The sequence below is a fragment of the Aspergillus welwitschiae genome, assembly GCF_003344945.1.
Source record: "Aspergillus welwitschiae strain CBS 139.54b unplaced genomic scaffold BDQ94scaffold_57, whole genome shotgun sequence".
NCBI classification, from domain to species: domain Eukaryota; kingdom Fungi; phylum Ascomycota; class Eurotiomycetes; order Eurotiales; family Aspergillaceae; genus Aspergillus; species Aspergillus welwitschiae.
The window spans coordinates 46,378-73,770 of NW_020798751.1; the positions used below are offsets into that span (position 1 = coordinate 46,378).

A 27,393-nucleotide genomic window follows, 5' to 3' on the forward strand; every position below is an offset into this window, starting at 1 on the left:
GTGGTGATGAATTGCACGCGTCACCCTTCTGACCCCTTTACCCTCCCAATTTTGTGGGTCCAGACACCCAACACCGGAATTCTTTGAGGCACTGTCCGATTCCATCGACGCAAGGCACAGCAAAACCCTCGGAGGGTTCCCTTCCACAGTTGCCGACTTCTTGCCAGGGCCGTATGGAACAGGTACAGGCACAACTGACAGAGGAGCTACAGAGCTGGAAAGCGGAGTAGCAAAGCTTGTGAAGACTTGTGCCCAGAACGTATCCCTATGCTTGAGGATAAAGTCAAAAACCAAAGAATTTGAAAAGCCCTGCAAGCCCCGAGAAGAAAACAGCCCCACCCCAACGGACGGCAGCGACCAACCGATATGGATTCTCCGTATCTTGACTGCTTGGATGCGCAAGAAACCTCTCCCAAGTCATCTGGCCATCGTCCTGTACAGGATCTTCGACCTCGCTCCCCCACCTGAAACCTGTCCCACAACGATGCAAATACTCGTCCGCATCTCGTTCGCCCACAGTCAAGCCAACGAAAAATCCCCCCGGCCCCCGGATTGAAGTTAGCTTTCATATTCACAGCTGAGGCCCACGCGTTCGTACCCCCCACTCCCCCACGTAATGCCTTTCCTTAGCACTTGCAAAGTGTCGACTAAAAATAACCCGTTGCCCCCATTAAATTCGGCAGAGGGCAACCATTGGGATTCTATCGTACCCGCCCAAGCGTTGTTCATATTCTGTCAGATATTTCGACAAGCGGTACACTGTAACTGTGTATGAGGGCCAGTATGGAAGCCAGCTGAAGCTCGGACCGAAGTTATCACAGGCGACCAGTGTTCCAACGTCAGAGGCAGGTCATCAACTATAGGTCGTGCCGCCTTGAAGATTTCCCTGGAAGAGATGACGTCGGGATGTTGGGTCTGCTGGAGTACTTGGGTATCTGCTTTTTCCTTGGCGAATGCACGGAGTGCGCTTACCTTTGAAGGGTGCTTGTCTTGAACGGCAATAGATACAGGTTCTGTTGGCTGGACTTATTCCCACGCTGGGCGGTAACACATTACGGTGGCATTTTGGTACATTCATGTCATGTATGGTTGCAGTGATTTTTGCATGTGATTCAGCAATATAAATGAAGTCCTTTCTTTGCCTGATCTTCCATTCAAACTGTACGCCTTACTCGACCCAGATCACACTGCTCAGCCCTGTCATCGTGCCCACCGGCCCGGGCTCCCCGACCTGCAGATGTGCCACCTCCTCGCCCAGCGCGCCTGTTGCCACGTCGCGCTTGACCACCGCCACTGTCGAGGACGCCTAGTTGCCGATCGCCACCAGATCGCCCGCCGCGTTGATCACAAACGTGCGCGGCACCGTCCCATATGACGAGGTCGACTCCCGCACCGCCAGCGTCCCATTTACTGTCCGGTCCAACGTCACCATCGAGTCGTTCGGCGCGAAACCCTGATCTGACCGAACTGACACATACAGCTCATCGCCCGCCAGCCGGATCTCCGCGGGTGTCGCCCCCTCGGGCATCGTTCCGTCGGGGTAGGCCACGAGCTTTTGCCGCTGGCGGAATGACGGACAGCCCCCGGCGGCCAGGTACGACACGGCGTAGCTGATGATGTGTCCACCAAGTTCGGTATCGATATACAGCGTAGTCAGGCCGGTTTGGGAGCGCTCGAAGACTCCGTGGCGCGGACCGTCGCCGGCGGTGACATGGATGGCCGGACACGCATGGAGGTGACCGGTGGGTTTGTCAATAGCGTAGACGCGGACCTCGTCGGCGCCCAGGTCGGGGAGCAGAATGAACAATCCGGATCGAGGATCACCTGGTGCGGGTGGGGTGCATCTTGCTGCGACTTCGGGCCGGGTTGCGAGAGTTGGTAGCGGAAGACCTGGAGGGGAGGGTCGTCGGACTGGAGGGGCAGTCGGAAGGTTGAGACGGCGGATCCGCCGCTATTCCATGGATGAGCTTTCCTGGACCATGTGCTGGGGAGGCGAAGAGCTTACTAGTGCGCAACGGCGAGGTATCTCTCGCCCTGGTCGCCCTCGTAGACCACATTGTGAACGCCGCTGCCGGGGGTGGCCGTCTTGGCCTGTTCCAACAGACTGCCGTCGTCAGCGATGGCCAGGGCCGACAAGGAGCCATTGTTGGTGGCGTCGCCGGTCTCATCGGAGCAGAAGATGAGGTTGGAGGCAACGTCGAAGGTCAGCCAGCTGGGATAGGTGCCGCAGAGGGGCTGACTGTGGACAATGGAGAGGTCATACCCCGTGGAGGATACATCGAGGGAGAGAGTAAAGACGGTGCCACTGTAGTGGGTGACATAGAGGAGGGATGCCGTGGCGATGGAACTGAGAGGCAACAGAAGGTATGACCACATTTTGATTCCTTTGGAATGGATGGTTCTATTCCCCAGGAGTGAACGGAAGAGGGTGAGGTGTCGTCTATATGAATGTAGAGATGGAAATGCCCGGATGATCGGCAGTTTCACCACGCTTTACAAATAGGTTCGACTATACCGGGTGGAGCGCTGAAGCGCTGAAATTGTCCTAAACTAGTGGCAATTTAGCGTTTCGCGCTGTAGACACTTACTGAGGGCCTAACTGCCACGCAGGCCGAAACGAAGAGCTACAATGGAGGAGGACTCGGAGGCGGGAATTGCGCAAGGATGGTGCAAAGGAGGACAAAGAATGGTGCAAGAGGGAGAAGAGAAGAGAAGAAGAGACGAAGAGTAAGAGGAGTATAAAGAAGGGATGCTCGCAAGGTGTATCTGGGATGATCTATAATATTATTGAATATTTTATGATTTTCTGTTTCTTTTTGCAGGTCATTAGAACCGGTGGAGCGCAAGCCTTCACACGAACGTACGTACTCTTTCTCCAAAGCATCAACCCGAGTCCGCATATCTTCCAGTTCTTTACCAGAGGAGTGAGCCTCGGCTTCGCCGGTCGAACCATCCAAGGATGGCAAGGGAGGGGAAAAATTCAACATGTCTGTGGAGTCTGGGAGGAGGAGCGTAGGGTCGATGCCAGGACCACGGAGTGGTTCATATTGCTGGAGGTACTCGATTCCTAGGAGGAACTGGCTGGCGTCTTCGTATTGTCCTTCCATCGTTGTGTGCGAGGTTATAGAAATCGGTTGGATAACCGGGCATGCTTAGGGCCTTTTATTCCTGATAAGTTGATAACCGTGGCTATCCCTGGGCGGCTCAGAGCTCCAGACAATGTCCGAAAATAGCGCTTACAGGGATATAAATCTATTAAAACACAAACTACCCGCCCCATCTTTCGAAAAGCAGCCAACCCACAGTAAAAGCGACGATTACCAACTAGAAGTGAAGAGACCCCTTAGGTAAGATCATATATGTTGCACTCAAATTATGCTAATTATGATTTATCAAGCATTCACCATGGCTAGTGAACCCAGTCTGCCAAAACTCCTCGCTGAATTACGTGGTCTTCGCTTTGAAGATGAGTCCTTGGTCGATGATTTGCGGAGACAAAATGATCGGCTCAAATCCATGCTGCTACAGTACAACAGAGCACTACAGAAGTGTATCAAAGAACTAAAAAAGGCTTTACAGAAAGAAAACTCCAACCTGGGAGGATAGTATTGGGTATCATATGTCTACGTACTTTCGTTTTCTCCCTCGGGCTGTCCTCCTACCGTCACAGTCAGGGCATTCCACCTGGAGCGGAATGCCATGATTCGGGGATCCAAAGGCACAATCTAACTTCTGTTCCTCGATGAACCATTGCATGCAATTCGGAGAAGCTCTTAGCCGACGGGGTGTCTCTCCAATGCGTAAAGATATCATTATGTTTTCTTCCAGATCGCGCACGAAGAATCGGACCGGTAAGGAATAACGGTGGCACGAGGGGCAGATATCGTCAGTGGATAGACTGAGTCCAAGGTTCAGCCTGTCCTTGTAAAAGGCCTGTCTCCCAGGGATCATAGATTGGATCGGATCACTTGGGTAGTTCTATTGGTACAACGTACCAATAGTACTTCTGGAACTTGCATTTATTTGTTAGGCTTGCTAGCCAACAGGCTTGTATCACACCCCCTATTCCGTCAGCGGCCATCGCTTCCCAAGAATAATTAGTAGAACGGAACCAGGCAACTCTTACAGTATTTCTCAATGTCATTCAATCGATTCGGCCTTGTTTCATCAGTGATCCCAAGGACACCGTATATTTTGCCAGAGAAGATACACGAAGCGACCAGACCTAGCCCTAATGTCACTAAAACCTTTACTTCCTGCTCACAAGCACACTCAGTGGAGGAACGATTCCCCAAATCCGAATGAGGACAGGAAGCGCGCGAGCCTGGCTTGCGTCGCATGCCAGAAAAAGAGGGCCAAGGTGATCGTCGCTCCGACAATATACTCGTTTAATCTCCCCGGTCTCCGAAAACTACCTTCTACGTCGGCGTTTTGTTGAGTGGCCCCCGAGGGTATTCAGCAGTAAGTCTGGTGCAACGGGGGCAACAGTGCCTGTGTGACGAGGGGTATCTTGATCAGCCCGAAGAGCAGTAAGAGACAGCGGATTGTTTGCCGCTGTACGAGTTTCCAAATGGTCAGGACCCAGTGCCTTCTCCTTGCCTGTCAGGGCTCGCTGGTGCATCTCCTCGGCCTCTTTCAGCTTGCCCTGAGCCTTATAGAGATTCGCAAGATTGTTGACTGTGTCAAGGGTGGATGAGTGACCAGGGCCCAGTGCCTTCTCATAGCCTGCCAGGGCTCGCTGATACATCTTCTCGGCCTCTTTCAGTATTCCCTGATCCGAGTAGAGGTCTGCTATGCGGTGTAAAGCATTCCATATATCGATCGTATCGTCCTTCCAATGGTCCCTCTCTCTGCTAATCAGATAATTGGCATGTGGAAGTAACCGCTGCTGAATCTCTGCATATTCTCTCTCGCTGTTGTGTGGGACCATGTATCCAACAGATATCAGCGCCAGCTCATGCAGTTGGCTCGTAAGATTACTATAATCTGCAACATAATGGCACCAATCCTGTACCACAGGGTGCAGGGCGTAGCTTCCGCCCTGCTGTTTGGTTTCAACCAGCGAGAATCCAACTAAGGCTTTGACCTTGGTCTTGAATACCAACTTACTCGACACTGCCATCTCAAACCATGGTGGGAGCCCGGAACAGTTCAAACTATTTCGAAGTAGTTCATACCAGATATCCCGATTATCAAAAAAGGCGAGTAAGAGCAAGAGTTTCGCGGCTGTTGGGTCACATTTCTGGATCTCTTGGTAGGTGACCATCCACGTCTGTACCATATTCCCTTGTTGATAGTGGCGTGTGGGACCTGATTGAGACCGCAAGTCGGACCAGGAAGTCCGGTAGAGCTCCAAATATTCCTTGGCATTCGTTCCAGTTTGACGCATGAACGCTCCAGCTATGACAATTGCCAGCGAGAGCCCGTCAAGCAGGCCCGCAAGCTCAGTAATGTCTATAAAGGTTAGTCCTGGTCCTTAGGTTTGGCGGACACTATAGTACCTTGCTCAGTCCCTGTCCGCCGAATGTATTCAGTTGACAAGCCACTGCTTTGCAACAATAGCCGGGTAGCATCTTCGTGCGAAAGCTTCTGAACCGGAAACGACTTTCCTAATTCAGTCAGTCCTTGAAGGCGTGATGTAATTATGATGGATCCATGGTCTGCGCTTGGAAAGAATTCGCAGAGGTCGTATTTGGAGTCGTCGTGGCCGTGCACCGGAGGGTATTGGTCAATGTTGTCGAAGATAATAAGCCATCTAGTATTGTCCGGCTTTGCTAGCCACAGAAGTACTTGATTCGCTCTTTGTTCGGCTTCCTCTTCATTGGCCACCTGGTTATCCACGGGAAGATGTTGTATCCGGGGCAGGCAAGAGCTCAAAGATGAGACTAAGGCAGACCGATCCTTGCCGCTTAGCCAGAAGACCGCTGTGAAATCATCTTTGTGTTTTCTCGCAAAGTGAATGGCTAGCTGCGTTTTCCCAATCCCACCAAGACCATGGAGGACAGCAACCTTTCGTGTCCACGCGCTTGTCGGTTGTAGATACTTCCATAGGCAGGATAGTTCTTTCTCTCGCCCGATGAACTCCTCGATTGCAGGAACTCCTTTTAAGTCCAGCGGGATATAGAATTCGTTGGTTTCTAGAAACGGCATATTTAGTATAACAGACTGGACTTAGGAATGTGGACTTACCTTCCCGGACAGTTGGGTCCCAGTACTCCAGGAAAGCTTTAGCAGTCGCGGCTCCAGTTGCTGCTGCATACGCTTGCCATGCCTTATTCTTGTGGCTGTCTGCATAGTTACACACCCCCTTAATGATGATACAGGAAAAGTTGTTCCATACCCCTGCACCCTCCATCTCGAACCCAATCACGCCTTCGGACTTGACCAGATCATCACGATGCTCACCGGACATTATCACAGTATCCGCAGAAGCAACGGTCCCGATCTGTATAGTTGGACTGGAGTTTTCCAGATATTCTCGACGTCGATGGATCTGGTCCTGCGCACAGCCTAGAAGGATGCAACTTGCGTCCAGAGCTTCCTGGCAGACTTCATCGGACGTATGGTCAAGACAGCTACACAAGTGCGGTGAACCTGAACCGTAATGCTTGTGTTCATAGGATGCCTCATACAGAACATCGTCCGCAGAGCTCGGCTGTCGCCAACGAGGTTGTGCTGCCTGGATTACGCGCAGATGCTGGAGCATCTTAGCTCGAAAGACCCTGCGGGACTGTTGCGGCTGGAGGCCTGCCAGTAGAGACTGGATCTCTCGATTTGGTCTCCCAAGCGTATCTTTCACGCCGGTCTTCCGCATAAATCCACCTCGGTATGGCCTGCCGAAGTCGTACTCAATCACTGCATCGCTGATAATCACGTCACCCAGAAAGATCTCTTCCTTGGTCGGCGAATATGGGGCACCGCCACAAATACCAACAACCAGTGCCACTTGTAGCCTCGTATAGCTGATTTTCAGGCATGCTGCGACGCTGGCAGCATTCCCTTTCCCCATCCGTGGCATAAGGCATAGAACCACATTATGGGACCCGATCCTCCCATTAAAGTAGGCATTGTCATCACCCGATTGTTTCTTGTAGAACGCGCTTAATCGGTCGTAGGTTTCGTCGAAGAGTGCTGTAACCGCCTCCGCCTCGAGGGTCAGCGCGCAGATGATCGCGATCGCAAATTCGTCCCGGCTGGATGGCCGCATCTAGGCAGGTCGGCTTCAGTAAGTCTGATGGTGTCGGGCAAAGACTCAGTCAGCCTTGGTATGTCAAATAGATGGACCGAGGTCGCTAGCGTAGGGAAGAAAAAACAGTCAGAGGGGCCTTACCGGCCAGCCTCATGGCCAGTCTCGTGACGCGATTGCGCCAACCAGCTACGTACCGGGAAATACCATAGAATTATACTAACCCTTTAAAAGGTCAGAAGACCAGGATTAAGTTTAGAATCACTCGCCACACACTAATACAAGAACCTGTACCTTATATGAAAACTTCCGACAGCTATCAACGGAAGACCTTTAAATAATAGCTAGAAATATCAGGAAACGTGTAACAGCATCATCTACTGATGGCACAGTTCGGATGGGGGTTCAATCCTATCGTATACCCAGCTTGGGGTATCTATGAGGCAAAGGAGCTGCTGAAAGGAGACGAGAATACCAGAAGCCAAGATCACAATCAGATACTTACTCCAAGCATGCCGTTATCACAGCCACAATCTACTTTTATACCCCTACAAGAAGACTACGATTGACCGAGGAAACTGTCTGCAGCTCCTGTCTAGAATGCGACCGAGAGCAAGAGAAATTCTGGGGTTTTGACGGCGCAGTAGAAGCGCTCATTCACCGTACAGACTGAAAACCTCGGCCGTGTCCTTCACAACTGCCATGCCTACCTCGGATCCCTTCGGGCCGGTTTCGCTGGGAAACCGATCCTGCTATTTTCGGGTCAAAGCCGGACGGCTCGACCCCTCATCAAAGGGGCCCACCAGAACCGATTACACAGCCTAGCCAAAGCCAAGGTTTTATGCTAAGTGAAGCGTATTGGTTGACTACTGCTGCAGCTTTGCCTACGATCTTCTTTCTAGCTTGTTGTGGAAGACTTGCTCTATCCCTAACTTTACGTAGGGAAGTGGATTTTCGTTTGAAGACATACGGCGTCCTGTGTGCATAAATACGCTGTGCATTAACACATTATGCCCGTACACCTAGTATTAAGCTGTCGGGTGGGATAGCTGAGTACTCTCGGCGGTTCGTTTCACAATCTGTGCCATTGCGAGGTGTTACATGGCTCCCTACACGTATGGATCCCCGTACATGCCTCAATGATGCGACTGTATCCAACTAATGATCATATTCAATGGTGAATCCTCGTCAACGCAGTATCCGCTCCTTATGTCGGCAGCACGTAGGTTGGAAGCTACCACACGGACCCCAGGGGTACGGATACAAAGGGGACGCTACCGAGAAGAAGTTGAGGGATGGGTGCAGGGCAGGACAATACAAGATGTAAGACAAAACCATGAACGGTAGATAGAGTGGAGCAAGCCACTAGCTGGGGACTCCATGCAGCCTATGGCCACAATAGTCTGAATATGACAATAAGATGAATATGAGTCGTGAAACTTATATTATGTACTGGCCTGAGATTGTAGCTAGTCTAAATTAAATTATAAACCCCCAAAATCTGTTCCAGGAGCGTCTCCTCCGGTATTAAGATCGTACGATATATATAGGTGCATTATCGCGTGCTCCGTCTACGAAGCGGTTTCATGAATCACACGCTACCAATCCAGCGAACCCTTCATCCTCCCTCTTCCTACGCCCAGGCTGTCGTAACCATAGGCCTTGATAACTTATATTCCTGGTACGACTAAGCTGTACACTCACATCTGCAGCATAAACGAAGACACGCAAGTGGCCGTCATTGTATTGTAATATTCTACCATAAAATGGAAACCGTTAATTTGTAGAACTTGCTTCGTTATATACAGGGAAAGGATTCATGATGATTTCCTTGCAAATCTTCCAAGCCCGTTCAGATGGCGGATCTCTGGTTGACATATCCCTAAGCCAATGAACAGATTTTCCCAGACAGTTTGCAAGTTTATTCGTCGTTACCAAGCCTTTTCGCTTCTCGTGCTGCAGCTTCAGCAGGAAAGCAATCATTGACTGCATAAGATAATGAAGCGTACACCACCAAGGCGAGGTTTCGTAAAGCCAGGAAGTGTCAGGGCAGTCAGGAAACAGTGACAGCATCTGATATGCTGCTTCCACGCATGAATCGGCCAACTTCTCGCATAGTTCACTGCTAGATTCTCTCGTCGCTCGATGAAGAAAGGGCCGAAGAAGCAGAAGCTTTGTACTGTAGAAACGAAATGCCAAGCTTACTCGCTGCCGGGTATAAGCATCAGACTGCGCTTTTGTATCCTGGAACTGTAGTTCAGGTAGAAGCTGTGATGCCCACTCATCTAATTTTGTAATCAGTGAAATGGTGATGGCTGCACGGACATTCCACGGTTCTTTGGAACCTGCAGGAGCATGTAGTGATTCAATAGACTGCCGCATTAGAAGGGTCAACTGAACAAAAGAAAGAAAATAACGCGAAGTATCAAGTGCGAGGCCACCGTTCACGTCTTCGTTCCTCTCCAGGCGGTCACGTATAGTGACATCTATCAAGGATATCTCTGGATTTTGACCACGCTGTTGGTGCTGGATCATCAATAGAAGCGGACCAATTAATTGACTGAGACCTCTACACTTCCTGATCAATACTGGGCCACTTACTTTCCACACTGCCTCATCTCCACATGGCTGTGGTAGAGGAGCAGTCATGAACTCAGTATTCAAGTTGGGGCCACGGCCGGTTTTGAGACATAGTGTGATGTCCAGTGTATATAGAGACCACCAAACCCGGCAGCGATTCTCCTTGGAGTTGGGAGATATGCCAGGACTCTCATTCTGGAGATGGATCCCCATTGTCATAGCTGACCGCATCGACAAGCCGCAGATCCTCCATGAACTAGCCTCTTAAAATTAGTACAGGAAACGTAGAACTGAGTAAAGGCATATCATACCTATTAATCTGTCCGATCGAAAGCAGATAAAAAGTGATCAGACCTTCGACTTGCACTTGTTGGAGATCTGGATGATTAGCCAAGGCGAAGTCTGTTGCATACAGCTTCCATGCTTTGCAGAAATACTTCAGATCATCACGATTTCCTGTTCGGTTGTCGTCGTACGCTAGGCCTCTGTACCTGGAGGCTATAGCAAATATGAGGTTCAAACTAGCTAACCATCGTTTCCCTGGCCTCACATCTCTTTTCGAATAGAATGACATGAGCTGTTCCCTGAAAATTGGTTTGTCAATAATCGGAAAAAATGGGTGTAAGATGTCAAAGTAGTGATTGATCAGATCGTCGGCGATCTTATGGAGTGGCACACCGAAAATGTCGACATCCATGTCTATGGGGAGGTCACTCTCGTGCATCGGATAGTCTATCGCCGTAACCAAATCTTGAAACGTCTGCTCATATTGGAGACACGGATCGTGTCCAGCTGTCGCTGGACGCTGGTTTTGTTCCAACTCTCTCCTCATTTTGCACAACCATGCTATTTCGGAATGACCGCCCACAACGTCATTTGCTTGGTATATAAGATTTCGATTAGAATCCCCCCCCTTAGGGTCGGATACTGTACTTCGCATATTATCGCCTGGGCTCACTTCTTTATCCGCAAAACCGGATTGTTGCACTAAGGGAGGCAAATGGCGATTGACAAGGTCTGTCATAGTCTCTGCAACATTCTTCTTCCATCAGTCGTGGGAAGCATCCTAGGTTAGACAAGCCTGTCAGTTACTTTACTCAGGATCGCCTCAACACGTCGAGCAGAATCGGGACCGAGCTCCGGCAGTATTTGTCGCAATAATGCATGGCTGATTTGCAATTGATTCGCGAGACCATTTACTTCTCTTGTAGCATCGCTTAGTATGCTGGTAAAGTATGAATTCAGGACCACACGCACCTGTCTCTTTGCTGACGCTTGGATTCGCGATAAATGCAGTAAATGCCTGCCTCTCCGCACTGCCGACAAATCGGCTGATCCCCGCTACATTTGCGCTTCTTTTCACCACAAGGCTGACATGCCTTATGAGTTCGTGAAATTTGTTGCTGACCAGGCGCCATAGAAATTCTTGGTATTGGAACTTTATTCTCCATGGTGCGCAAGACTGCGGCGTCTTCGGATATGAACTGTGTCCCAAGAGTTGCGACTGGCAATGACCCGAACTCCCCAGCCTCGGATCGGATCGGATTATTCTATCTACCGTCCCTGTTTATCATAGTCGATTGTTATGCGGGAACCACCCCGCCCACTTGCGTGATCCGGTTGGTTATGATAACGTAATCGGACAACGGAACCGCCGGGACGGTTGAAAGGAGTCAAACCCCGTACTCAAATAGAGGAGAATTTAAGAAAAATATCTAACAATGATGAATTGGTGTTGAAGCGCAGGATCCTTGAATTAGATTCACCAGGTTATCCGCTTGCCATTGCAAAAGTACAATATCTTGCAGAGATCCTTCTATTATCAAAATTGAAGTCGGAAAACACCAAAAGCAACGCCTTTATCAGTATTCGCTGGGTCAATCGATTCATTCAATGTCATCAGACCGAATTGAAGTCAAAATATACTCAACGTTTTGATTATCAACGTGCAAAATGCGAGGATCCCAGTATCATAAGTCGGTGGTTCGAAATAGTTAAGAATACTAAACAAAAATATCAGATTTTTGAACACGATACTTATAATATGGATGAAACGGGATTACAAATGGGAATAGCTTCAACTGCAAAGGTTGTCTGTGGTGCTGAATCCCGTGAAACCAATGCAAGATCTATACAACCCGGAAATCGTGAATAGGTTACTTCGATCGTTATGATCAGTGCAGCAGGGGTCGTACTACCTCCGCATATTATCTTTGCAGGCAAGATGCAGCAGGAGAAGTGGTTTGAAGCTATTCCCGATGACTGGCGGATCAGTGTTAGTGATAACGAATGGACGAATAAAAGCCTCGCTTTTGACTGGCTTCGATATTTTGATGCATATACAGTTTCCAAAACCAGTGGGCCAGTATCTTCTCCTTATTCTTGATGGCCACGGAAGTCATTCAACTGTCGAATTTGATCAATTTTGCCAAGAAAGATTGATTATTCCTTTATACATGCCGCCTCATTCATCTCACAAGCTTCAACCGCTTGATTTCACTTGCTTTGCACCGCTAAAGATCCTGTACGGCCGTCGAATCAAAGATGCAGCTGATAAAGGCATCCACCATATACAGAAAGAAGAGTTTTTATATCACTATAAAAAGGTCTATCTCAAAGCCTTCAGTACAGCAAATATAAAGCAGGGCTTCGCTGCAACAGGTCTTTCGCCGTACAACCCGGAAAGAGTACTTCAAAATCTCAAGATATCAAATCAAACACCTCCTCCGCCTTCAACGTCATCATCTAATCAATCTATGTATCTCAGAAAAACGCCTTTCACTCTTTATCAACTGGATCACCAAAAGGAAGAGATTAAAACTCTGCAGGAAGCAGGATCATCATCGCTGATCGCTGATCAAGCACTTGAAAAGGTGTATAAAGGGGCGGAGATAGCAATGCAGAATACCATACTACTTCAACAGGAGTTAAATCAACTTCGTGCAGTAGACCAATATAAAAAGAACAAGAGAAAGACTTCAAAGCACTTTCTACAAGAAAGAGACACTTTAGATGGCCATACTAAACATCAAATTACTCAAAAAAAGAATGTTGAAGCTATACAGAAGCAGACTACGCAAAGCACTCAACGCCGGCCACCCCGCTGCAGTAATTACAATAGGAAAGGCCATAATCGCCTCAAATGTCCGGATAAAGTCAACACGTCGTTTAATTCTGTATATATTATCTGTATAGTGTTGAATTGCTTCATGTTGAATCGATCATTGCATCTTGGTGGGCGGGGCGGCCAACCGCCGGCGGCTCGTTGTCCCCGGCGGTTCGTTGTTCGATTACGTTTAACTAACCAGTGTAGCTCCGACAACTGACTCGTTAGTCAGTCGGAAGGTATTGCGTCGTTGCGGGGTACATCACGTGTAGCAGCCAGAAGGACGTCAGCTCTCGCCCCGAGTTTGGATTATTCTTCGACGAATGCCGAAGATGGAACTCAGCGACCTACCGCCAGAGATCATCTTGATAATCCTGGACTTCATTGAGACTACTGCAGCCTTAAACGATATTTGCTTGGTATCAAAGAAGTTTTGCGCCATCGCCCAGCCGCTTCTTTACCACGAGACTATCCTAGGCCCTGAAGATGTACTGTTGTCAATCCTACTTCTCTGCCGTACCGTTACTACCTGCCCTCTCATAGCAGCGCATGTGCAACAGCTTGATATTGACACCGACAATCCAGGCTTTTTATTGGCTGAGGATGAAAATAATTTCAATGCTGTCTACCCAGATAAAATGCCAAAAGCAGATATTCACCTCCTCGAAAAGGAAACCCGGGATCTGAATTTGGGAGGCATAGATGCATCTCATTTTGGTACTGAAATCGGAGACACCGTTATCTTTACTATGTTGATAATCTCACGCTCTCAGAACCTGAGATCTTTGGCTATTACTCTTGACCCCCAAGGCCTATTCCTCCTGATTGGCTTATGCCAAGGTCGTATAAATGCTCTTTCATCATTATCACCTTGCCTAGACGGCCTGGAAAGACTGCACCTGCGCTGCCGGAATGGTCGCTGCAATAATGGAATGAACATGAATAGTATCGCCCGGCTCCTTTCTCTGCTGCCTTTGAGAGAGATACAGATCACCGACTACTGTTCTGGTGGGCAAGATTCATATGAAACAGACGACGCAGATGTTACTCCTCTCAGATCACTTTCTGCCTCAACTCTTTCGCTCAGCGGCAGTTCCATCGAGGAAACAGATTTCGATGTGCTGATCGGGCTATGCAAATACCTGACCGCCTTTTACTATGGGCAGTGCGGTTCTTATAATTTTCAGTTAAGTCCCCGACGACTATACTCACTGCTTTCTTGCCGACGGGATAGCTTGCGGGTCCTCCAATTGTCATTTGGCAACCAGTTCGCCATTCCCCCGGCATTCGAAGATCGCCAATTCGGCGGCTCTCTTAAACAGTTCGTTGTCTTGGAATACCTAATACTGGATCAAGTATATTTCAACTGTACATCTGAACTTCCATCTTCCTTGATTCACCTTGAAATACGGGAGTGCTGATCACCAATAGCGAAAGCATTGGCCTGTATAGCGGAATCCGTGCTAAACGGCCAACTGCCGAATTTACAATGTATCTCTCTTCACAGCGATATCACCTATCCTGGCCAAATGATTAACTTACCGAAAAGGGGTGCGACTGATATATTATTCAACAAGACATGTTCAGATCTACGGAACATTCTCGACGGAACGGGAATAACACTACAACTCGAAAAAGACTTGCTCGATAAGACTGTCCAAGGGTACGGCGCTGCGTATGATTATGGTCAGCCCGGTGAATTTTGGCCATTCATCTATCTTGAATAAGCGAGGCAAATTCCATACGATCTGAACTTCTTCTGATGTTGGCATAACCGCCTTGTCTCAGCCAGACCGCGCTCTTTGTACGGCTAGTTATGCGGGCGCATGAGCAGCTGACTGTTCGGACTTTAATGTTCCCTTTTTTGGAAGGATCATTGAGCGAATACTGCAGGCGCGACTGTCCTTTTGTTTTTTGATTAGTGGTTTACGAAATTCGGGATATTTAACAATAATATGTTCAAGAAGGGACAGTCAGTCTTGTCGCTACTCGAATGCGCTGTTGCATCGATGTCAAAGCTTGTACATTCCTGTATTTATAATACGGCTACTGTAAGCTGAGGAAGCAAAATTGTTTAGGTTACAGTACTAATCGATACTGCCAAGAAGCTTTGGTATCAAACTAACTGTATACGGACTAGTATAAATGTATGGAGGATTTGGGAAGAATTGTGAAAGAGTCTGGGTAGGCAGGGTGATTGTACAAGGTGGCGTACTGGCAGCAAATCAAGCAAAAGGCGGAACGCGTGTTACTCCAGAAAATACACCGTGGTCGCCGAGTGAGGTTTGATGATACTGTGGTTGTGGTTTCCGTAAATGAACGCTCGCAGCGATCTTACAAAGCGGTTTGAAAAGGCTGACATCGATAAGACACCTATAATCAAGCAAATCCTCATATAACAAGATCTCCTTCATCGGCCCAAGAAAATGCTTACAGTCTCCATCTCTATCAATTATAGAGAGGACAACTCTTCGTACAGGAGGACAGACAAAAGAGGAACCTCCTCAGTAACTAACAGAATGCTTCGCCTACGGGACGACCAGATTGATGCGGAGGAATGCTCCGGGCAACCATCAGTTGCTGACCTCAAAGTCTCATGCTTCGTAGCTACACGTTGTCTCTTTGGCCAAAAACAGATTCCAATGGCTTCCTCGTTTTGATCTCGATTCTGGCCCCTTACCTTTCCTCCTACCGAGATACTAGTTTATGAGCTCCATTTCAGAACGCTGATTAAGCCAAGATTTTGAAAGAGAGATGATATATAACAGGAAGTATAGCACTGAGCATGACCTACTTGTGCTTTTAGATCCAAATTTTGATAGCCTTCGCGGTCCGCAAGTTCTGAACATGCAGCGTCCGGAGTTCGTGCTCGCCATTCTGCCCTGTCGATGCCTCCGTTTTTCTGAATCAATAATGTCAAGTCCATGATAGGCTGCCTTTCCATTCGATTGGGCCTCAATGCACACGATTCACAAAATAGAATTGGTATTACGCGGATTATACAGGCTCAACCAAATATGCGTTGTCTTACGGCGTCCCGCCCTTAGCCTCATGGCCATAGCTGACTTCGCCTTCCTTCCCCCTTCGGGAACTCCAAGCTCCCAGGCGTGGCGTAGGCAATGCTACGCTTTCGTAATTCCGCATTCCAGGTAATATTGCAAGTCAGATGCACCCGTTCAGATTATTAGATACCGAAGAACTAGGATTACGCGAGAGGAACGTAGACGAGGCTATATTTCACGTCAGGCCAGACAACAATAATGGTCGATATGATCCCGTGCGCCTTTCAGTCTCTGTCAGCCAAAGTAGCACCGAGTAAGCTCACTATCAGTTAGATTACATGCCCGTATGGCTGATTTAGCTGAGTAACCTGCCTTTCACCTGCCAAGCCCACGCTTGATCAAATCACTTATGCCTGGAAATATACTTTCTATACATGGAAGATAGTAGCACGTGTCAGGCTTTTAGAGGGACAGGGTTTCTAATAGTAGGAATATATTGCAATATTGCCCCCTGCATGCAAACTGGAGAGAATCTTGCAGTCGTGATCAAGTGCGACAATGTAATAGAGATCAAGGGCTTGCGTGGGTCACCTATGCCTCGCGCTATGCTACATAACCCTTCCTGCTGCCATAATTTGCTTGGCGCCGTGTTTTAGGCATCGTGGTATATGGTATGGAGTTATCAATCATAGTGTTTGGGGTTGCCAAAATTGTGGCGCTGCCCTGCGGGCCGTAATCGTGCTATTTTCCCTGGCCACGATAGCTAGGTTCATAAGAATAAGTTTAGAAGATCAAGTGAAGAGCCTCTTCGAAGCTAGTTCTTGAGTCGAGTCACGCTTTTAGAAGTGAGTCACACATTGACCAGAAAGAATAGCTCATTGGACATAAGACAGTTCTTTCTATAACAAGGAGGGGTGGTAGACAAAAGTCTCCTACCAAACAGTAGATATAAGTGCGTCCAGTTCGTGCAATGCCACATCAAACTTGAGAGGCGGCAGCTGCCCACCCTCGAGGAGAAAGCTTAGTGAAATGAATCCTCTCGCGGCTTCCATACTAGTCATGCCACGTGACTGAAAGTCAGTCTTATGATCTTATCACATGCTTATGCACCGATGTTATGATGTATTGAGTGCAAAGCATATTTTGTAGGCAAATTCTTTTAAGTAAATCACAAAAAGGCATTAGAATCATGGCTGGCTATATCTCGGATACTTATCCGCTCTAGTGGGTAATAATCAATCAGCTTTTAGTAATATTCCCATGTCAAAATTGCACTTTTGCATCTTTTAGCTGGCTAGCCGGCGTTAACTTTGGCTCTCCTTCAATTCTCCATAGGTCGTTGTTCCTATCCGCCGGGTTTCGACCGTGTAGTCGTTATTTAATCGTCTAGAACACACCTGATAACTATATCATTGACCATTCTGGTACGAGTTTGGACGATGCTGTCTTTGTATAGCTTTTCAGCCCAACTCCTCGGAGGGTACTTCTCCCTTCCAAGTATAATCCTGGCGTGGACATGGGCACTGGTAGTCGCCATTGGTAAACCATCTCTGGTGGGAGTTTGAACCGCCTTCTCTCTCCGAATCAGTTGAGGTTTAAGGAAGGCGCACCAACCGTCTGGTGTGAAAAGTTTCATCATTCAACTTTTGGTTCTTTTGAGTTCCACTGCCAGATCCAGTATTCAAGTTTCGAAAGAGCTATGAACCACCAATTTCAATCAGAGAAAAAGCAAACAAGCACGACGCGTCAAAATCGGGCCTCTCTGCAGCTAATGGCTGGCTGAAAACCATTCCCCTGTTTTCAGCCATTATTTATCCCCCGGAAATAGCCAGATTATCCGTGGTTCTTGCCCTTCTTACTGTCTAACTTATGTTTCCCAGTTACATCTACCACGCATCTCTGCGACCAGATCTCATTGCAAAGCGATTCCGCCGATGTGACTATGGATACTCCCAGTGATTCTGTCCACAGTACAGGACACAGCCTCTTCGGACACTGGAAGACTGTCTTCAAAGGGCGAAAAATGGACAAAGATACACCTCTCATTGCTCCGAAATCAAGCACATCAGTCATCACCGCAAATCCGGACGCAAAATGCGGCCCTGCCAATTCCAAATATGACATTTCCCAACCCAGCAACCACAACACGAAGGGGTTCTGGCAGATGGAGTACGAGGGGTTAACAGAGAGCAACCCGAACAGTATAACAGTACTTTCCGCTTACCGGGACAAAGTCTCAGGATGCTGGCATACATGAACAAGAGAGATATTAAACAAGATAGTTGAGGCAACAAAGGCGCAGTACAAGGAAAAAAAGAGAATAGATAGCATTGGGGCCACAGCCGATTGGATGTTAAACGCAGTGCTGTCTTTACAGGATGTTGTCAATAAAATTACAAAATTTGATCCAACTAGATACGCTCCCAGTGCTTGGGCGATAATATCCCTTGGATTAACGGTACAGTCCTTGCACCAAGCCAAGCCAGACAACCAGCTAATGACTAATAATATAGCTAATGACTAATAATATAGCTAATGACTAATATAGCTAAAACCGATGCAGACCTCCGGGGGGTATATTTAACTCATCAGGGTACCTGGCGGATCTGTTAGCTCGGTGTGCCTTCATTGAAGAACAATTCTATGGGGATAGGGATCATAACATAGTAAAAAAAAAAAAAAAAAAAAAAAAAAAAAAAAAAAAAAAAAAAAAAAAAAAGACTTGCGAACTGCCAATTTATAGGACCAGCCGAACAGAAATACACCCGAATTCTATAGCAAGATATCTTCCAGCCGCCCTTCAGTACGCCTGTCTTTACTGGATTTACCTTCTAACTCAAAGCCCAGCACCAGACAGAATTCTTGACCAAGTACTCATATTCCTAAAAGAACACTTCCTTCATTGATTTGAAGCCATGGGCATTCTGGGGATAATATCTGAAACCATAGTTGCAGTAAATTCATTACTCCAACTAATGAAAGTAAGTAAAGAACTAGCTTTTGGCAGCCGACAGACTAACACTAAGAGGAAATCTAGAACAATTTCAGTAAAGTAATACATGTCTTTATAGTAGATGCACGCAGATCCATTCTTAAATGTGCACAAATTATTAATATGGCACCATTGCAAGTATACAGCTCTAGCCTGATTTTGCACCACAGAAAACACTTATCAAAGAGACCTTTGAGAGAGAACTTCCTGCTTGATTATCTAGAGATCCAAAGGTAGAAGAGTATTGGGATACAGAAATGCAAACGCTGGAGGGCCATCATGACTCAGTTCGCTCGGTCGCCTCCTAAGGCGACGGCCAGCTACTAGCATCTGGCTCGGATGATAATACCATCAAGCTGTGGGATACAGTCACGGGCGCTCTCAAGCATGACACAATCACTGGCGATGCCACTATTAATTACTAATATCGGTTCTTTCGATATCCGAATCTACTATCATAGCTTCTCAACTCCCTCCGAGAAGGTGATGGAGATACTTTTACTAGTTCGATAAATTACTATTCAGGATCAAAGAGAGCTATAGCTACCTCAAAATTTTAGTTTTGTCTCCTCAACAATTAAAAACAGTATATTGCACTTGGTACGACGATCGGCAGAGTTGCCATAATTGCGCTCTCAATCATGTCATGCGGTAGACTGCATTTCTAACTCTCTTATTTCAAAATCTCTTTTCGACGAAGAGGGCAAGGGGGACCGGGGCTCTATATAGCTATCTGCAGAATTAATAGAGTGTTCGTGATGTTTCGGGACATAGATATTGGTGTTAAGTCGAGATAAGGTTCGTATACAGAAATTTGACGGGATAGATGAAATGTAAAGAATATATTATAATCATGTTCTTTATCCTTATGTTGGTTTACGTGTTGAGCTGTTACCTCAGCTCCTTTCAGAAGGTGGTAACCAAGAACCGATACTCCTGTAAAGTGGCGCGAAACAATTCCTCGGTGCCTCAGGCATCTAACCGCGTCTTGGATTATTTCGTCCAACTTAAAGTGCAAAATCTCGTGATACAACCAAGATTCGTAGTCAGAGACTTAAGCAAGATCTTGAACAGGGTGGCATGCTCGAAACAATCGGTGTTCAGTCGGCTTCAACAACTTGATTGACTCCACAGCATAGAGACCTAAGAGGGCAATGGTGTCAAGATGGCTTCCGGTATCAATTTCACCGGTAGCAATTTCACACACAAACGACTTGGGGAAGTTTAGGCTTTTGTTGTGATACGCGGAATTTGTGGACTCTTGGAGATATATCTAGATGACATCGCCGAATCGGTATGTTTTACCACGTTCAAGTCCCCCATAGGACGTCTCGCGGCACAGTCTTATACAGATCCTGCTCGTGCAGACCGAGGCCGTGGCTATGTATCCAATACCTGGCGCATAATGCAGGTAGATTGAAATCTTTCTATATGCCCCCCAAACGATGAAAGACTTGTTTGACACTAGTGGAAGTCGCCAAGAGTAACACTCACTTGGATTAAATACCGCTGCTCAACAGATATACGAAGTTGATACGACCTGATGCCTAGAAATGGCCGTGACTTAATCACAGCTGGGTCAACATCTGAAAATCGCGGTTTATATTCTAATCTCACAAACTATAACAAATTTGATGACCTTGGCGGGACTCTTCCATCGCAATCATATATTTTTCTCTCTGCCTATTCCCCCAACCAGACAAGTCAACATCCGCCGTATGCAATCCAACACAGCCGCGCCCATACCGGTGCGGGAACTGGAACAGATGCAAGTCAGTTTCCAATCTCTGAGCCCTTTCGTGCACTGAAAAAAATACAGAATGAGGTTCGTGTTGTCGATGAGGCAGGGAAAATGTTGGTTTTTTTGTCGGCATGCCAGAGACTCGCGCAGAAAAGTTGATCTTGGATATACCTCCTTATACTTTGTGTATTACATGGTTTCTACGACCGAGTTGCAACGAGCTGGGGGAGGGCTATCTTGAACGACTGGGAAGAGACGAATAATCGCCTAAAACTAGGCAAATACATGGACGGCAGGCTTGGGGTCAAATGCTTTTTCGCACCCCATGTTGTTCGCTCCCTCTCATGCCTACAGCCTGGAGCGGCCGGAGATGCGGTATAGTGATTTCCATAACAAATCGATGGTGGAGGGCGCACTCAACAACCGAGAAGGGGTCCCTCCTGCTTTCTCAAGTCTTATCCCAAATAACGTTAACATACCACACTGCTGCGGTTGTCCCGTGGGGACATGGCTCTTGCCGAGGTGGTTCAACGAACGCTCAACTTGCCGACGAGTCGCACCCCTGCCTGTCTCGCGTCCAGCTGGGGTCTTGATAATCGCTTGCCGACCTTGGGTCATCGGCGCTGTCTGACCGTCGTGCTGCGGACCGGCGACGCGTGCAGGGGCTGGTCGCCTCACGCCCATCGACCGAGGGCTCCCGCCTGGATTGTACTGGGAAGGGGTGGGGGTGCTGATCGAGACATGATTGAGCCAAGCGCCTCGCCGATCTTGAACCGGTGGCCTGGGGATTCGCCGCCTGCGCCGCGAGGAGGACCTGCGAAGCGGAGGGCAGTGTCGTCTAATATCCCTCTGTAGAAGCCGATACTTGGTTCGTAGAGATTCTTTCGATCGAGGTTTGCGCTCGATGGAGTACATTTTTTGCCCTCTGTGGCCACGTCAAATAGAGATTGCGAGCTACAACACGCAATTCATTAACGCCCGGCGGCTCCGCCTAAAGGGCAACTATCACTAAACCATCAGCACTAATTCTGATGTACATCTGCTGTATCTCCTTCGAGACCATACATATATCCTTTCGGTATATGTCCTCTCAGCTGTCAATATCATAGGAATCCCTGTAGGTCAGTATTTATGTTAATAGACTGGCTTGAAGGCGCTTCTTCAAGTGTTAACCATCCTATTCTCAGCAGTTGAAGCGAGTCTACCTTCTGGGGCACAAGGTGGTAGGTGTAAGTGAGTTAGGGGAAGGGTATCATTGTATTGGTCGATGTGGCTAGACAATGTCGGGCCGTGGCGATTGCAAATCGTATTGAGACTCGTACTCTCTCTAAGTTCGGAGTCCATAGCTGGTTAACGGAAGGCGGTTTCCCGCCCAGGCAGAAGAAGAGATTGTCCCGCTGACTTCGAGTACATTGTAGCAGTGCAATCCGTTACGTAGTGCACTTCCGACATTGGAAGAGAAAATGCTCCACGGTTTCGCTTGCTTGTCCGCATGCACACTGGTCTGTCTGCGCGACATTGATCCGGTAAAGATACCCATTCAGTCTTACCATGCCGGTCCGGAGTTGAGCCCGCACGGTTGCTTCTTGCCATGATAATCCATCATACAGCTGTCTGATGTGCTTTCGGGGGAGTGCTGCATCCACTCGTTTGACGTGTCTTCCTACGTCCTCTGGCAAGGTTTTCGTGGTGGCTGCTTGGGATCGCGCAAGATTCAAGGTTATTGATTTCATTCTGGAGACCTGCGCTTGTGGCATAGCACCCTCATGGGTCGCGGCTCTGGCCTGCTCCTTAGCTAGGCCCAGTAATTTGTTGTCTTCGCTGGTAGGGACCCAAAGAATCTTGATATGGTTATCTTTTCTCCGCAGTTATTTTATCAACTTGTATGTCTGGCAGACGAACTCCTGGCCTGACTGTTGTCGAGGGATCCGTATCGTGAGGGCCGCTGCTTTGTTGCTTGTGAGCAACCTGAGCCTGAAATCTCTCAGTCCCACCAGCCCGTTCAGCGTATGTGCTATAGTCGCTAGCTCTGCAGAGAGTGGATTCTGTTCTGATCTTGCACACAATGTCACGGAGAACGTCTTAATATTCAATTTTCGATATCGAGGTGGCTGCTTCTCGATCGCCACCCCAAATCCTACCATCCCGTCCCGTGCCGAGCTGCTGACCGCCAAAGGGCCGTGGAATCACAGAGCATGGTGATCTCAAGTCAGCGGTCGTAGATCAATCCAGTGGAAGCCCCAACCCATTGGCGGAAAACAGCAATGGATATTGTAGCCAAGGGCAGGCCTTCGCTCTTCTAAATGAGTACAGTCCTACGGATCCCCGAATCTCTTCTGGTAGGCCCGCCTTCCTGCTGTGCTTACTATACAGGCACCCCCAATTCACCTTACTGATCTAGTTTGTTCGCAGTGTTTATTTGCATATCTCCTGCCGTAAATTATTCTACTACAGTCAACAGCGAGTCTACAGCTAATGTACCCCGTCTTTCGTGAGTATTTGACCCCTCAAAGGAGAATTCCAGACGGAGCAGGCGCTGACTCTAGTCACCCTCTTGCCTTGCAGCTTGGAGCGAGTATGGCCTTGGCCAGCCAACCAATCTCAGTCATGCGATGCATGCGTATTTCAATGACAGTCAATCCGCTGGATATCATGGCACCTAGTATGATATGGCCCCGGTCTAGTATCGGTCAACTATTGCTCCATTCCTTACTGACCTCGTGGTATAGTGGCTGGCGCCAAGATCAGATCTGGCGGGCGCGAATGGGGTTGACCGACTCGGCCAAGGCGAACACGATCTCCCGACTATCGGACAGCAGAACGTACTGATTCCCTACTTTCAAAGGCCCCAATTATGATTGGAGCCCGGACATCAATCACTATGGCAGCGCCGCAATCGGGCTCCAGGAGATGTTAATGCAGAATTTTGCCAGGAATAACACCCAGATCCGTGTCTTGCCGGCGTGGCCCAGTGACTGGACGGGATATTTTAAACTGCTAGCGCCGTCCCAGACGACGGTATCAGGGAACCTTACCGGGAATAGAGTAGTGGACAGTTTAGTCGTTGAGTCTGCCGATCGCCGGCAGGATGTGGTGTATGGCACGAATTAGGGTTTTCTCTTACAGAAGAGCGAGTCATGAAAGACGACAATGAAGAGTAAGAAGGGAACTGACATGACTACTAAGTGTCATGGAATTGTTGAACTAGATAAGCTTACTATGTAATGTGTCATATGATCTCTGTACCCGTTGCCATGGAAAGAGCAAGTCGAAATGCGCACCCAATCAAGGGGAAAGCGGGGAAAAGTTGGACGACAGTGGCGCCATGCCTTGTTCCGAGCACAAGCACAAGGAAAATCTGCACTGAATTTGGCCGGGAAGGGTGGGGAATTCGGGGCATGTACTCGTACCACATTAGCCCGATGGCTGCCAATCATCTCCGCATAGGAATGAGAAAGCGGGGGAGAAGGATGCAGGGCCAAAACTACCGCTCGAGCCCAGTGACAGTGCACCCTAGCTACACTCTCTTCTTCTTTTATATCACCTTCTTACCATGTAATCTCACTCGGGAACTGCCAGGCTCTATACTCTTCGCATTTATCTTGCGTCCTCCAGGGTCTGTTATGAGCCGGAGAAGGACTGGCCGCGCTTGCAACCCGTATAACTCCTCCCGCACGCGCTGCGACGGGAATTTGCCCTGGTATGAAAAAATCATCAACACGTTGACCCGTTGGCTCTGATAGCTTGGACCTTACTCACGGTAATGCTCAACAGCAATCGCTGTAAAGGTAAGCTGTGAATCCCCATTCCATCTCTGCCACCGGAAGGGTTGGTCCGTCCTTTCTGACGTGGTCGGTTCAATATAGCGCTAGGGCGTCCCTGTCAATATCAACGCAAGTTCAAGAAACGAGGCCGCAAAGCGGCCGTCAACCACCCGAGTCCGCTACCGGCTGGGGCCCATTGCGATCTGGAGGTACCGAGCCCTCCGTATTTACGAAGCATTCATCCAACTTCCTTTGGACCAGCCCGCGAAGAGACCTCGACAGATGGCGTGCCAGCGTTTTCGGGTTTGCTTTCGATGGGCCACGGGCTAGCAGACTCTCACGAGCCGGTGAGTATGAATAGTCTCGAGGCCACTTTCGCAACCTACCAGGCCAATATTCCCCGGACATTCGACTTGCCACACCCCGAATCAGGGGCAACTGCGCTGACCCCAATCCCTCGATTTCTCACGTTGGCGCTAACCTCCCCGGATGCTACGGCAACGTCGGCGTCAAGCACGTCGTTGCCCGCGGGCTGCCGCTTCCCATGTCTCGAGCCCCTCCTGCCTCGCCTAAGGAGCGTTATGAGCCCAGGGGAAGCTTGCAGTTTGCTCGAAATCTTCTTTACTGAGCCGGGTGAGTCCGCTGGATCTTCCCACAGCCCCTACAATCTTCCTCCGTGCTTCGGAAAGCTGCGGTCTTGGATCCGATCCAGCCGCGACCGACTTCCCCAGCGCTCCTGGCAACAATGCTTTGGTGTGCAGCACACACAGCATATGGGAGGCTGTATTACATTCCAGGATCACGAGCACGATTTGTTGATCATCTTTACTGCCTGGTGATGTCCCTACTGCAGCGCCTGGACCCGGAAAATTGGCATCGCGTAAACGGTAAGTGTATACCCGCACCCTCCCATCCATCCGGGGTGAAGAGAATGTACAGTAGGCAGCGGCCAACAATTGGAGCTGGGGGCCCGGCAGTTATAAAGCGACTGTGTCTCTGCCCTTGATGCTGGAGACCCAGACCGCGCTCGCAGGACCTTCGGGACTGGCCCTACCCCTACAGTAGATGATGTCCTCACGTTCGTCTTCCTGACTATCGTCATTTCCGGTGGCGAATACAAGTCAGACTGCTTGAAGTGGTGGAACAAAACACTTCGCTTGATCAGGTATCTTGGGTTTCACAAGGATCCCTTGCGGACTGGCCAGCCCGAACCGAGATCACTTCAGGTCATTGAGAAACAAGAAGAATAACGGCGGGCTTTTTGATTGGTTTATGCCTTGGATCGGCACTTGGCCGTATCTCACGATCGTGCCGTTCATCTCCTCCACGCCGAATGTGAAGTGCTTGCGCCTCTACCAGAATCTTCCTGGTAGAGGTTGGACGGCTTTACAGCTGACACCCTACCCTCGAGGACATACGGCCCGCCAACCGTCATTTCGGGAACTGGGCTCTTTGAGTACTTCCTCCCCTTGATGTCTATCCTGGGAGATATCATCGAACTGCATGTTTGGCGCCACCATCCATGAATGAAGTTTGACGAGCATGCCGTAGTCAGCGCCATCGCCACCGCGCTTACTAATTGCCATCACTGTATTTCCGAATGGATATGCGATGTAGATCGGACAGCAAACGCCTCTCGACCTTCCTCAGCGGCTCCACGTTCCGAGATGACAATGGTATACGCCTCATAAATTATCAAGGTTCTCTTTGTAATGCTGTATGGGGAATGATGCCACCAGCATGCTGGAAAACCATGGGGACTGGATCACCTCCGCACAATTCTCTGAATGCGCCTCTCATTCAATTGCTGCCGCCCAGCAAATTTCCTATGTTCTCTCTATCGACCCGGAGCTGTCATTCATGGCCTACTTGGTGGGGATTTATCTGTTCCGCGGCAGTCTCGTGCTCCTTTTGTTTGCTGAGCGAATGCCTCTCGTTGGGCCGAACCCGTCGGTGGAGGAAGCCTGTGAAAGTAATTATCCGCGCGCATGGAGCTTCCATCGTGACCTTAAGCACGGACTTTCAAGTTCGTATGCCCAGTTCCCCACCTTTTCTCCCCTTGACTTCCCGGGCGTGTGTTGCCTGGAATTCCAAGTACGCAACTGACCCATGTTAAAAAAAGCTTTCCGAAAGGCTTCTCGATCGGTGCTGCTGCACTCTCGTGCGCATGGAAGGTGAATACCGAGCTTAGAGCCTTGCGGCAGGATATATTGTCTATGTACCAATGGAGATCAGGAGTCCCGGGGCTGTGCCTGTAGATCAACGCGTGGTACAAGACACTGTATCACTTTGATGAAAGCCAAGGGTTGTGCGTTGGCGAGAAGAGTGTAGAGCGATGGCTCCCTTGTTGTTGTGGGAATGGTCAAGCGTGCTTGAGCACGTACGGTCGAGCTGTATTCCTAGCAATACACAAGCGCCTGCTCACTTCGCCTATTGAAATCGAATGTAGATTGCTGGCATATTACCCGGCCAGTAAGGAGTTTCCCCGTCTCTTCTGGCGTTTCTGCATTGGTATGTTCCTTGTTCGGGCTTGTTAGGGTGTGATTCAGCGGTCCACCGGAATGTCACTTCAGCCTTGCAACTCGCTTTGTTACGCTACACGAACTAAATTCTGTCTCATTATGGATACAAAGCCGTGTACATGTTCGTCTTGATTCTATACGCCCCATTCATGCAGTTGTCGGCATGGCTTCTGCTACCAGTGCCTCGAACGGTGGAGAGACTACCACTGACATCACGGATCACGGAGCTGGCGGGCAAGTCCGGGCTCTTGAATTTGGGTAACGTAGGCACTTTCTAATTTTTGGATTGATTGCGGTATAACAGCCATGGGCCCCCCAGCAAGGAGCAGGGTAAAATCACATACGTAAGGCCTGTTGACCGAGCCTCTCGGACATTGAGAATCAGACAGACTAGCGACCAGCTTGCGAACCCGGCGAGGACAGTGGCGGATCCCAGAAAAATCCGCGAGAAGAACACACCATGACGGGGAAAACGCTCAACTGATTGGCATAAGGAGTGG

At 48.8% G+C, this 27,393-nt stretch overlaps 10 protein-coding genes across 10 annotated transcripts; 5 read left to right on the forward strand and 5 right to left on the reverse strand.

The window, feature by feature from the left end:
* Positions 1-814: 814 nt before the first annotated feature.
* On the reverse strand, positions 815-2,376 carry BDQ94DRAFT_184494 (Lactonase, 7-bladed beta-propeller-domain-containing protein; the record flags this gene model as incomplete). The annotated part of the gene is made up of 4 exons (XM_026774660.1): positions 815-1,306; positions 1,349-1,771; positions 1,825-1,951; positions 2,006-2,376. The coding sequence occupies 4 exons, from the start codon at positions 2,374-2,376 to the stop codon at positions 1,169-1,171; spliced, it is 1,059 nt and encodes a 352-aa protein (XP_026620561.1). The 3' UTR covers positions 815-1,168.
* Positions 2,377-3,587: 1,211 nt separating this feature from the next.
* BDQ94DRAFT_153722 (uncharacterized protein) lies at positions 3,588-4,245 on the reverse strand. Its single transcript, XM_026768176.1, has one exon. It carries the CDS (start codon positions 3,949-3,951, stop codon positions 3,616-3,618), a length of 336 nt encoding a protein of 111 aa, XP_026620562.1. The 5' UTR covers positions 3,952-4,245; the 3' UTR covers positions 3,588-3,615.
* Positions 4,246-4,411: 166 nt separating this feature from the next.
* BDQ94DRAFT_175542 (Pfs, NB-ARC and TPR domain protein) lies at positions 4,412-7,207 on the reverse strand (the record flags this gene model as incomplete). Its single annotated transcript, XM_026772520.1, has 3 exons — positions 4,412-5,454; positions 5,502-6,137; positions 6,190-7,207. The coding sequence occupies 3 exons, from the start codon at positions 7,205-7,207 to the stop codon at positions 4,412-4,414; spliced, it is 2,697 nt and encodes an 898-aa protein (XP_026620563.1).
* Positions 7,208-7,569: 362 nt separating this feature from the next.
* On the forward strand, positions 7,570-7,859 carry BDQ94DRAFT_153724 (uncharacterized protein; the record flags this gene model as incomplete). Its single annotated transcript, XM_026768177.1, has 2 exons — positions 7,570-7,703; positions 7,742-7,859. The coding sequence occupies 2 exons, from the start codon at positions 7,570-7,572 to the stop codon at positions 7,857-7,859; spliced, it is 252 nt and encodes an 83-aa protein (XP_026620564.1).
* Positions 7,860-8,917: 1,058 nt separating this feature from the next.
* Positions 8,918-11,239, reverse strand: BDQ94DRAFT_153727 (Zn(II)2Cys6 transcription factor). Its single transcript, XM_026768178.1, has 4 exons — positions 11,024-11,239; positions 10,859-10,970; positions 10,078-10,805; positions 8,918-10,022 (listed from the first exon to the last, which is right to left on the reverse strand). Exons 1-4 carry the CDS (start codon positions 11,215-11,217, stop codon positions 8,963-8,965), a joined length of 2,094 nt encoding a protein of 697 aa, XP_026620565.1. The 5' UTR covers positions 11,218-11,239; the 3' UTR covers positions 8,918-8,962.
* A 1,959-nt stretch (positions 11,240-13,198) lies between these two features.
* On the forward strand, positions 13,199-14,987 carry BDQ94DRAFT_112422 (uncharacterized protein). Its single transcript, XM_026763592.1, has 2 exons — positions 13,199-14,240; positions 14,304-14,987. The coding sequence occupies exons 1-2, from the start codon at positions 13,205-13,207 to the stop codon at positions 14,597-14,599; spliced, it is 1,332 nt and encodes a 443-aa protein (XP_026620566.1). The 5' UTR covers positions 13,199-13,204; the 3' UTR covers positions 14,600-14,987.
* Positions 14,988-17,816: 2,829 nt separating this feature from the next.
* On the forward strand, positions 17,817-18,930 carry BDQ94DRAFT_163531 (uncharacterized protein; the record flags this gene model as incomplete). The annotated part of the gene is made up of 3 exons (XM_026769759.1): positions 17,817-18,083; positions 18,153-18,332; positions 18,928-18,930. 3 exons carry the CDS (start codon positions 17,817-17,819, stop codon positions 18,928-18,930), a joined length of 450 nt encoding a protein of 149 aa, XP_026620567.1.
* A 2,309-nt stretch (positions 18,931-21,239) lies between these two features.
* Positions 21,240-21,564, reverse strand: BDQ94DRAFT_153733 (uncharacterized protein; the record flags this gene model as incomplete). Its single annotated transcript, XM_026768179.1, has 1 exon — positions 21,240-21,564. A coding segment is annotated over one exon (172 nt), but the record flags the coding sequence as incomplete, so codon positions are not given.
* Positions 21,565-23,510: 1,946 nt separating this feature from the next.
* Positions 23,511-23,815, forward strand: BDQ94DRAFT_153734 (uncharacterized protein). The gene has a single exon (XM_026768180.1). It carries the CDS (start codon positions 23,518-23,520, stop codon positions 23,716-23,718), a length of 201 nt encoding a protein of 66 aa, XP_026620569.1. The 5' UTR covers positions 23,511-23,517; the 3' UTR covers positions 23,719-23,815.
* On the forward strand, positions 23,745-26,629 carry BDQ94DRAFT_163532 (uncharacterized protein; the record flags this gene model as incomplete). Its single annotated transcript, XM_026769760.1, has 10 exons — positions 23,745-23,764; positions 24,125-24,307; positions 24,435-24,439; positions 24,474-25,004; positions 25,061-25,258; positions 25,386-25,597; positions 25,745-25,876; positions 25,913-26,047; positions 26,190-26,343; positions 26,505-26,629. 10 exons carry the CDS (start codon positions 23,745-23,747, stop codon positions 26,627-26,629), a joined length of 1,695 nt encoding a protein of 564 aa, XP_026620570.1.
* Between the last annotated feature and the right edge of the window lie 764 nt (positions 26,630-27,393).

Excerpts from the sequence above, each read along its gene's own strand:
- BDQ94DRAFT_153727 (XM_026768178.1), bottom strand. The coding sequence starts at position 11,217 with ATGGAGAATAAAGTTCCAATACCAAGAATTTCTATGGCGCCTGGTCAG. Across the intron at positions 10,971-11,023 it reads AAGCGTCAGCAAAGAGACAG|AGAAGTAAATGGTCTCGCGA; the intron begins GTGCGTGTGGTC and ends CGATGCTACAAG. Across the intron at positions 10,806-10,858 it reads TTGAGGCGATCCTGAGTAAA|AATGTTGCAGAGACTATGAC; the intron begins GTAACTGACAGG and ends TGATGGAAGAAG.
- BDQ94DRAFT_153722 (XM_026768176.1), bottom strand. The coding sequence starts at position 3,951 with ATGATCCCTGGGAGACAGGCCTTTTACAAGGACAGGCTGAACCTTGGA.
- BDQ94DRAFT_153734 (XM_026768180.1), top strand. The coding sequence starts at position 23,518 with ATGTTAATGCAGAATTTTGCCAGGAATAACACCCAGATCCGTGTCTTG.
- BDQ94DRAFT_112422 (XM_026763592.1), top strand. The coding sequence starts at position 13,205 with ATGGAACTCAGCGACCTACCGCCAGAGATCATCTTGATAATCCTGGAC. Across the intron at positions 14,241-14,303 it reads GGATCAAGTATATTTCAACT|CGAAAGCATTGGCCTGTATA; the intron begins GTACATCTGAAC and ends GATCACCAATAG.